Consider the following 10,781-nt stretch of genomic DNA (forward strand, 5'->3'; position numbering starts at 1 on the left):
AGTGGGGTGCAGAGTGGCGAGGCCTGCCCGTCCACCATTCAGACATGCTGCTATTGGAGGCCAGGGAGGGAAGGGTAAGGTTGGTCAGACCCCTCGGGGGTACGAGCACCCAGGGAAGCCCAGAAGGGCATGAGACCTTTCCAAAGAGAAAGAGCTAACTCGGGGAGACAAGGGGTGGACAGAGAGGAGAGCCTGGTTCAGGGAAGGTGCAGAGTGCCCAGATCTTTGCCAGCTGCTTGGAAGATTCTACAAGAGGAGGCTGAGGAGGGGTGAGGGGCTGGAGGGGCACACCCGGGCCAGGTGGAAAGGGGCCCACTTCTCAGGGGATGAAGAGGCCCGAAATGGGTGACAAGGGCTGGGATCCAAAGCTCAGGTTACAGGAGGAGTGAGCCTGGCTGGGGAGGCACACCACGAGAGCCTGGGGGAGCGCGAGTGATGCGTACCAGTGGGACAGGCCTGAGTAAGGTGAGAGCCGGCCTGTAACTGAGCTCTTCCCAGCCCGGGCTCTGCAGCACCTCCCGCTCTGCATGGAGACACTGTGCCATCCCTCCAGACCTGTGCCCAGGCCTGTGCCCAGGGAGGCGGCCAGGGGCCTAGAGCAAGTGCTACTCCTGTCACTCTCGTCTGTTAGGAAGGAAGCGTGTTTTACTTCCTTCCTTCTGCAGTGGCAAGCGGTCCTTTCCCTAAAACTTATTCTTCTCTATTTGTAAGAGTAATAGGTTCATCACAGAACATTCACAAAATGCAGAACAGTATTTTCTAACATCATTTGCAGCTTGTTTTATTTCCTTCCACTTTTTTCTATGTACATATACACCTGTAACATAGTTGGCATCTTACTGTATAGAGAATTTGGGATCCTTGGGTTTTTTTTTCCTTTATTGGTTTTAGAGAGAGAGAGGAAGGGAGAGGGAGAGAGAGATAGAAACATTGATGAGAGAGAACATCACCTAGCTGCCTCCTGCATACCCCACACTGGGGATCGGGTCCACAACCCGGGCATGTGTCCTGACTGGGAATCGAACCAGCAACCTCTTGATGCATGGATTGATGCTCAGCCACTGAGCCACGCTGGCCAGACAGTTTGTTTGTTTTTTCTTTTCTAATTCACGTTATACTTCAGAATTTCCCAGTCTTCATTTAAGCATAAGATGAAATTTTATAAACCACTGTTAATAACAACACAAACTGTATTGTATATCTGTAACAAAGTTTATTTAAGCAATTTTGTGGTGCTGGTTGTTCAAACGGCTTCAGACTGTTTGCTGGTTTACACGAGAACTATATCTGGCACTACTCCTACCCCCAGCAACATCTCCCACCCGAATTACAGCCACCTGGTCTGTCCGGCAGGCTGGGCGTGGAGCCCCGTGTCGCTTGCCGCTCTCTGAGTGTCACAGAGGCAGGCTAGTTTCAGGTCCAGGACTCTGTTGCGCATATCTCTGCAGAGCTCAGCACCCTGCACACAGCAAGTACTCAATACATGCTGACTGTTTAAGCCCCAGACCCCTCAGAGTGTATGGGTCTGATGAGTTTCATTTGCCAAGGGTCAGGACTGCCAAGTGCCCACAGAGGCCTAGTCTGATATTTTGCTTCTTCTCTGGGCACTGAGGAGGTAAAAAGGCCCCTATCATCCAGCTCTAACTTTAAAGACCCCATCACCTACATGACACATGAAAGTCTTGAGCTCTGGCCACACCCACTATGGCTGAAGGGTTTAACTCCTCTCCCAAACTGACTGCAGCTTCACTGTGCTCATGACCCTGCTAATTCTCAACCATCTGTCCCCAACCCCAGGACAGCATGGTGGGGACAGGGCCCTGGCTCTGGTGCCAGAGGCAGCGTTCCAACCCCAGGTACTGCGGTGGTCTGGCAGGGTGGCCAGCCTAGCCTGGGGTCCTCAGCAGCATGGCCCCCCAGCAGTGCAGAAGAGCTGGTCACCGCCCTCCCTCCCCCGGTCACCCTGCACACTTCACCCCAGGCACAGCATCCAGCCTTCAGCTCACAGAAATCCCCACTTGGCCTGTAGAGGTAACTGAGTTTGCAATCTCAGGTCCAGAGACATTGAAATCGAGACTCCTAGACTCAACATGGCCTTCCAGGCTCTCCACCTGTGGGGTGCCCTCCCTCATCAGCTCCCCATGCTACAGAGGCAGCTCTGTAGTGGTCTCCCCAGCTCTGGTGCAGCCCTGGCCCTGCCTGGGACACCTGCCTCCTTCCAGTGCCTCCCCCGTAGGTCAGAATTCTGCTCTCCCTCCTGCTGCCCCTCCATCTGCCCCCACACAGCTGAGACTGAACTGCATGTGTCCTTCTCCCTTGTGACACTTTAAAGTGGGGGTAGGTTATTCACTTCAGAGATTTGTCGATTTGCACTGAACTCCCCATTCGAAGGTAATGCAGTCGTCCAGACAAGACCTAGCTGGCTGACACCTAGAGGAGGTGTGTTTGTGGTCAGGGGACGGGGGAGGAACTTAGGCCTCCGCCTCCAGCCCTTGAGGATGAGAAAGAGGAAAAATAATAGCTGCCATTTATTGAGCTACCTACATGCCAAGCACCTTACAGACATTACAATTACTCCTAATCACCTTAATGAGGGAGACACAATTACACCCCCATTTTATAGATGAAGAAACCGAGGCCCAGAGAGGTTAAGTAACCTGCTAAGGTGGCATGCTAGGAGGTGGCAGAGTGGGGATTCAAATCCAAGCCTGTGTGACCCAAAGCCTGGCTCTCAACCACATTAGTGGTGAAGAGCCTTGAGCACTAGGCTGCGTACAACCATGTTAGTGACCAGCACAGGGTTCCAGAATTCCTTTATTCATCAGCTGAAGGCTCCCCCCAGAGGCTTCCCTCCAAAATCAGTAACAGTCTTTAAGTTTGTTAGCTGATAGAGGATATGCTCCTCTTACCTTAGCTCAATTCAGCAAACACCGCCACGAGCTCACAAAGTGCCTGACACTACACTGGCTCTTGGGGGACAGGGGAACACTGCATTCAGTCTCTAGGGACACTGAATGGGTGCTACAGAGGAGGAAGGGAACAAGGGGTGGACAGGCTAGGACTGAGGGCTTCCTGGGAGAGGCAGTGACTAAGCTCATCTTGAAAGCTGAGTGTCCCTCTACTTCCTGGGCCACCACCCCCTGACCCAGAAGCCCACATTCCAGATACACCCTGACCAACAGCTGCTTGAAGAAATGCTTTACCTTTCTAGTCTTTGGGTCTTTGCTCAGGTAGTAGCCTCCGTGGAAACAGACACACGCATCCCTACCTGCCTGTGAAATTCCTCTCTGTGTACCAAAGACCCAACTCAAATCCCAACCTGTCCACCTGCACAATCACCCACAAGGCAGGACGGTGCTCCCCTCCTCTGGGTTCCCACAGCATGCCTATGGCTCCAAGGTGCCATTTACATTCCAGTGAATGAAACACACACAAACACACACACACACACACACACACATCGCACTATATCTCCTGCTAACCCTTGCACATGGCAAGATAGTTGATTCAGCAGATATTTATTAATGCTGTGACCAGTTCAAAGCAAAAAATATATGACACAATTCAAATAAAACAGTGGAGTTGAATGGGGCCTCCCAGCTGGGTGACCTGAAAAAAGCCCCCTTTGCCTTCAACTCTTCATCTCTTCCTCACCCGAAGACCACAGCTGGTCATGCCTGGCAGGGATCGTCCATCACAGGGAGGTTGTGAAAATAAGGCACAGGGCCTGAGACATGGGATGACTCAGTGGTGCCAACTATTGTCACCTGGTCCAAGGGCATATACACACCCAGAGTCATCTGCAGTCCAAGGGCAGGGAGACAGGCTCCCAGCAGGTGGAACCCCTCACTCAGTGTTTTTCAAACCTCTCTAACTATGACCCATAAAGTTGCATGCTGGGACCCAGTATATACACAAATTAAACATAAATGCAATAAAAGTTCTAAGAAACACTGCTTTTCATGAGAGGGGCACACTGATATTGTCTCTTTCATCTTTTTATTGCATTTCCACACTGATTTCACAAACTACTTCTAGGGTGCCCTGTGGCTGGAAAGCCACGCCCTCACTCACCCAGGGTGTCAGAGCCGCTCTCCACCGTCTCGTTGACCTTCCTCGCAACTCTGGCCACCGCCTCACCCATCTTCCTCAGCATGCAGACACGGGTGTCGTGCTGCCAGCCACCAGGCCGGTCTGCTGCTCACAAGGGGGCCTGCACCTGGTGAGGACACAGGAGCATGAATCCCCTGACCACCTGCCAGGGACCAGGCGGCTGGAAGCCTGCAGGGCCACTCACCTCCTCCTGAGGGGCCCAGAGCCCAGGCCACATCCAGCTTGGCCTTCGAAGCAGCTGATTTGCCCATCAGAGGGTGGGGGCAGCCTTGCCCTACCAGTTTCCTGGGAGGATCAACACGTGTGACCACACCAGACAGGGCCAGAGCCTGAACCAGTGGCCAGGCGGGTGAGGACTCCGGTGTTCGCTGGCCTGTGACTCACTTAACAGGCGGGGCAGTAAGAAGTAGGCGGGGTTAAGCCAACTGAGAGGACCAGACACTTGTCCCTGCACCCCACAGCCTGTGAGCGTGTGCCCTGTCCATAACCCTCCAGAGCAACTCCTCCAGCTCCGTTTGCCCCACCCACCGCTGCCAGGCTCCTCCTGTGTGCTGGAAAGTGGGGACACCAAGGCAAGTGAAACACAGCCCTGCCCGGTCAGAGCTCACATTCTGGCAGGTGGGTGGGTGTCTAGGAATTCCCTCTCCAAGTACCAGTATGGAGAGCAGTTACCTGTTTAACCTGCAGACCTGATTATCAGCATGATGCTGAATTTATCTGCAAGACCCCAAGGGAAAGGGAGGTGGAGAAGGGAAATGAGGGAAAGGAAATTAGATCACTAGAGAGAAGAGGCTTAAAGAAGGGTGAAGAACACAATAAAAACTACAAGATATTGAAGACATAAGGACACTAGAAACATTGCCAACTCCCTGTTTATTACAGAGGACACTGAGGCATAAAGAGGGACCAAGGTCGAAGTGAGTAAGTGGCAATAATCAGCTCAGCCCAGCTCCGCATTCAGTGCTCACTTCTTTACAAGTCATCCACATCACCAGTGGCAGAACTCCACAGAGAGAATGAACTTGAGGCCAAGGTCAATGCCCCTTTTGCCCCAAGATCCCAAACCCAGCTTTGCACACAGCTCAAGGAGCTCTAATGAGCTCATTCTGAAGGTCAAAGGCAGAAGAATGTAAAGGGCAGAGAAAAAGGGTTGAGTGTAGAGCTCAGAATTGCTAACAAATACCAAGAAAAAGTCCCAGTGTGCTCAGCTGGACAGGCAGGGCAGCCAAGGCCGAGCTGGGGGTTGGCCAAGCCCACCCATGTGCTTAGGGAGAGTCAGTGGTGAGTTCAGTATGTACGTGCATCTCACCAAGGAGGCCCACACTGAAGGTGTGAAACACATGGCGCGGTGGGGAAAGATTGTTTTTTAAGACAGGCTAATGCCTAACTCTGCTATTTATTAGTTGAGAAGTCTTAGAAAAGTGTCTTAACTACTCTAAGCCCCAGTTTCTTCATCTGAAGAGATCTAGTAATAACCTCACTGGGTTCATATGAAGATTGAACAAAATACATATACCTTTCTAGCCCAGAGCCCAGGACACACAGGGACTAGATAAATGCTAATTGAGAGGACAAGATAATACACGTGCAAACACGATGCCAGCATCTAATCCCAGTTTCATATCCATTTGACTTGAAACAAACAAATCAGTGGAATTCATCTTTAAGAAATGAGTAGAATTTTCATCTCTCTACCTCCAGGAAGTCTTCCCTGATTGCTCCAGCCCTCAGCATTCTCTCCTTCTGAGTTTCAGAAGCACTTAATGCCCCACACAGGCCACTTGGGTTGTTTATAAACTTTTAAAATCATACACACTTGTCTTCCCAATTGGCCTGCAGGCAACTTAGGATAGGAAGCAGCTCTATACTGTGCTTTCCGCCTGCACTTTCCACCACACACTCAAAACAGATGCCCAGTTAGTATCCCCCAATGGTGATGATGATCAACAACTATCATTTGAGTTTCAGATCTAAATACAAGTCAAATGACTCTTACAACAAATCTAAGACACTGTCTAATTGAGAAGGGTCATAAGTTCAAATGCCTAACAGTGCCAGGTAGGTATCTTGCACCAGGTAAGCGATGGTAGGACAGTAGGGGATAATGAAGACTATTGCAAACTAGACCCAACACCTTCACCATGCTACCTTTAAAACCATCCCCCCCAGCCTGGACGGTGTGACTCACTGGATTGAGCATCGTCCCATGAACTGAGAGGTCCCAGTTCGATTCCCATTAGGGCACATGCCTAGATTGCATGCTCGATCCCCAGAAAGGGGCATGCAGGAGGTAGCCAATCAATGTTTCTCTATCACACGTCAATGTTTGTATCTCTCTCCTTTTCTCTATCTCTAAAAAAAAATCAAAAATATATTAAAAATAAATAAAACCATCTCCCTAAGCCTGGTCACAGCAATGTTGCTGGAATCTTCATGACTTAGTCTAACTCCTTTACAAATTAAAAAAAAAAAACAGTTGAAGACCCAAAAGGGCAAATCAGATAGATGAAAACAAAAAACCTAGGTCTTCAGCTCTGGCCAGTTTGGCTCAGTGGTTGGAGCGTCGGAATGCGGACCAGAGAGTCCGGGTCGGTTCCCACGTACCAAAAAAAAAACAAAAAACCTAGGTCTTCTACCTCCTAAACCAGGTCTTCCTACTATACAATACTCTCTCTTTTCCCCATCTCTAATATTTATCATCAAGAATCACAAATAGGTATTGAGCATCCAGGTATAGGGTATAAAATGAAGAAAGAGAAAATACAGGAAATAGCTCTGACTTGTGATTCTGATGAGGAAGAACTTTCTAAAAAACATCACAGATGCAATCCTGGCCTCTCAGCAGAGGGGAAAGAGAAGTTAAATCTCCAACCTGCCCGAGGTCCGCTAACCCTAGTGGGATTGTCTAGCCTGATTACTTTCAGACACTATGCCTGCAATTTTTCTAGCTGCCACCAGGTGGGGGCAGCTAGAAACCATAAAACCCCTTGATGAAAACTAGTCAGATTAACCACCCCCACCCCCACCCCCACGCCCCATTACCAGAAGCTCAGACACCCTATAGTATGGGTCAGAGAATGACATTAAAGCAGGTCACAGGAAGAGGGAACCCTTACATTCCAGAGGGTGCTCTGGGTACAGCACAGATGTGCCCTAAACCCCCAAGAGTTTCCTGTTGCCTAAAATCATCAACCTTGCTAACTGGCTAGGAAACAACCCTCCCTTCACCTAAAACTACCCCTCCCTCCAAAGGAGAATTCCTTCATAAAGTTCAGCTGACAATCTCTCTCCCAGGTCAGATGACAAAGGTCTGTCACTCTGGCACAGGCAGGACTGTGAGATGGAAGGGTGGCAGGGCCACATGAGGTATAAGACCCAAAATGGGATAAGAGGGCTCCAAAAATGAGGGAAGAACTTGGAATGATAGGAGTCTAGTGTGTGTCCCCAAGAGGGCTCCTACAAAGTTGTCCAACTTCACTGGCTGCTCCTTTCAGCCCCAACCAAATGCAGGGCCTCTTTGACCAAAAAAAAAATAAATTTCTTTTTGTTTAGCATGTAACAGGAACCTAGAGAGAAAGAAGGTTTGAGGAGGGAGGAAAAATAAAAAAAACACTGCTCCTCTTTTCTTTTGTTTTAAACTGTTTTTGAGAAAAAAATGGAAAATTGTCTGAGTTACATATAAGTGATGGAGTACAAATCCCCATAGGCAGGACCACCTCTAGGAATGTGGGGCCCCTGTCTATATAAACAATTTGAGTGAATCAAAATCAGCATGTCAGCACCATTCTGGCTGCCCTGTCTCGTGTACTCCCACGAGAAAAATATCACACTGGCCAGTGGGAGCAATCAGTATGCAAGGCAGCCCTCCTGGAACCAGAACCCAGAATCCAACTCCATAGGCCCAAGTTCTGGACTCCATGAGGCATCTGGTCAACCCCACAAGCAGTGGTGGTGATAACAGAAAGAGTGTCCTAAAGGAGGAAATAGGAACCATCAGCCCATATGAGTCTGGTCCGGACTTGGGTACCCAAATCCGATGGCTCTGGTGGCTCCAACTGCTGTCCCAGGCACTAAAGAACAGCCTTAGAAAATTTCAAGAAAAGCACTCCAAATCCTGCAGACACCTTAGGCACAGGGTCCCAAACTTGTACTCATACTGCTGCTGTCCCAGCAACACAACCCTCTCAACACAGCCCCAACTCCCCTTTCCTCAGAGGGTGCATGATAGTTCCAGGAAATGTTTAAATCCAACAAACATCTCCTGGGCACCTCCTCCAGGGACTACAGCTACACTTGAGGTAGCTGAGTTTAGGTACAGTCAGAGCATGGGCCACAATGAGCTTTCCATCGGGTAAGAGAGACTAAGTGACAAGAGGCAGAATAAGCCAGATGCTAGTAGGGTAATGACACCTGGCCCAAGGAGTATATGTGCCCTCTGCCATGAAGGCACATGGCATGGCTGGGACAAGGGAATAGAGACAAGGTATCCAAAATGATGAGTGAAAGAGGGAGACAGGCAGCCAGTCTGTCCCCAGATAACTGGGGGAGAGGGTTGGAGGTCCTTCTGTAAGTCTGTCCTGTTTCTCTTCAGAAAGCTGCAGAGAGTTTTTGAGGAGAGCAGATTAAACCAACCAACGTTTTGGAAAGTTCTCAGTGTTACGAGGAGTCCAGTTTGTAATGTAACATGGATATATCAACTTCCTCACTGGGTTGTTTTGAGCAGTAAATGACATATAACTTTTAAGAAAGGTCTTTGCAAACTGTTAAGCACTTCCCACACAAGGCATTACCAATAGTTGATTAAACAGGTACAGTAAGTTAGAATATAATAAAATGAACGCAAAAGAAAAAGAAAAGGTGCCCCGCTTTACGAGAGCTGACAACACAGCCCTCCTCCCGTACCTGTAACCTCTTTTCACCTGGATAGGAGGCTGAGGGGTGATTTTTGTTCAAACCCTGACAGTAGCCCCCTGCCACGGTTCCCGCCCTCACCAATGAGAACTCTACCTTATCTGGAGCCCCAAGATCTGTGCAAAGGAGCTGCTGCAACACCCCATCCACACCAGCTGCTCCTATATTTAGTTACTGGTGTGGTCACTTGGGAACTTTAGAGCCTGGCAGCCGTTAGGAAGGGCAACCCGAGCCTTCTGAGCCATGTGTGCAAGCTCCCCCACCGTTGGCTCCAGCGGGTCTCCTGAACCACGCCAATGGGGGAGCCGATGGGGAGGTGAGAGCCGGCGGGCTGGATAGGACCCAAGTAGCCCAGAAGGCCCACTCGAGGCCAGAAGAGAGTTGACCCAGTTTTTCACCCAAGGGAAAGGAGCCCGCTGGGGCGTGAGCAGGACCGGCTGGCGCCTTGTTTTTGAGCCATGAGTTCGCAGCGTCCGCGCGTGCTTCCCTATAGGCATCTAAGCATCCTCCGGCTGTGCCTCCTAGGACTGAGCGAGGTGGCCAGGCCAGGGTCCACTTGCTTGGCGCAAGGGGCCCGCCTCACCGGTCTACCCCACCCCCCGGCGCCCGCAGCCAATGGCTCCACGTCGCCGGCCCTCAGCTCTCCCTGCAGGCGGGGACTGGGGAGAATAAAGCAGGCAGAGGAAAGAACGCAGCGATCACAGAAGGCTGGGGACTCCCGCGCCTTCCGGAGGCCGAGGGGCACGCTCTGGGGCACGCGTCTGCAGCTCCCTAGAGCGGAAGCAAACCCAAAGGTGTCACTTCAGGGACGAAATACACAGCAGCGTCTCCCAGCAGGGGCGCCTCCCGCGGGGAATGGAGGCCCGCCCGGGACTGCTTCCCCGAGCTCCCTATACCCTGGCACCGCTGCGCCCCCTCTCCCGAGCCAGCCCCGGTCCAGCCTCAGTCTGCGAGCATGGGCCGGCGCGGCGCCGGCCCCTGGACACTGCAGAAGCCGCAGCTGGTGCACCGCTGCTCTTTGCATCGGGTGACCTGGGGGAGGGGAGGGTACCCTGCAAAAACGGGGACACGTCTCTCCCTATCTACCCCAGCCCCTCCAGAGCTTAGCCTCAAACTACATTTACTTTGCGGGGCACGAAGCTTGGGGCCCCGTTCCGGGCCGCTTTCTGCTCCACTTACGGCGACAATGCCTCCTAGCGCCCTGCGCAGCGCAGTCACGCTCCCTCGGCCGCCGGCGGCGCCCCATGCAACGGCAGCGTGCTGGAGCAGGCAGGGAGGGGCGGGCGGGGCCTGAGCTCTGAGCGCTCGGCCGCCCGGCCAATCGCGGCGCCAGGACAGGCTCCGGGGCGGGAGCAGGCAGCGGGCCCGGGCCGCGCGCAACCCAGCAGCTCGCGGGTCCTCACGCCGCACCCAGGAGCGGCGCGCGCGGAAGGGCGGCCCGCGCGCTCCCGTGGGTGGATCCGCTTTGTGTGCGGCTTCTGGAAGGAGAACGCTCGAGAGGGCGGGGTGGAGAAGGGAACGCAGGGCTGAGGCTCCAGATTTGTTTTTCTCAAGGGAATGGAGTTGATTAGCCAGATGAGGGTACTTGGAGAAACGTGAAGGTGGGAATAAAACTTTTACACGATGCCTTCAGGCGCCCCTTCGGGTTTTGAGAGACAATAATTCTGGCCACACGAAGTTACTTCACCTCTCTAAATCCCAGTGTTCTCCTCTATAAAATAGGGATTGAAATATATAAATACCTACTCACAGGGTCA

The 10,781-nt window shown here is 51.7% G+C and overlaps 1 protein-coding gene across 2 annotated transcripts in view; it reads right to left on the reverse strand.

Moving 5' to 3' along the window:
- LRRC20 (leucine rich repeat containing 20) overlaps positions 1-10,261 on the reverse strand; it is a 55,775-nt gene extending 45,514 nt beyond the window's left edge. The window contains exons 1-2 of one of the 2 annotated variants that reach the window (XM_036266017.1): positions 10,204-10,261; positions 4,075-4,219 (exon numbers count right to left, since the gene is read on the reverse strand). In XM_036266017.1, the coding sequence (XP_036121910.1) occupies positions 4,075-4,156 (82 nt within the window). In that variant the 5' untranslated portion in view covers positions 4,157-4,219; positions 10,204-10,261. Of the gene's footprint in view, positions 1-4,074; positions 4,220-9,120; positions 9,168-10,203 lie in introns of those variants that run through there. The other variant, XM_036266018.1, reaches the window with a different exon arrangement.
- Between the last annotated feature and the right edge of the window lie 520 nt (positions 10,262-10,781).

Source organism: Molossus molossus, unplaced genomic scaffold, assembly GCF_014108415.1.
Source record: "Molossus molossus isolate mMolMol1 unplaced genomic scaffold, mMolMol1.p scaffold_m16_p_17, whole genome shotgun sequence".
NCBI classification, from domain to species: domain Eukaryota; kingdom Metazoa; phylum Chordata; class Mammalia; order Chiroptera; family Molossidae; genus Molossus; species Molossus molossus.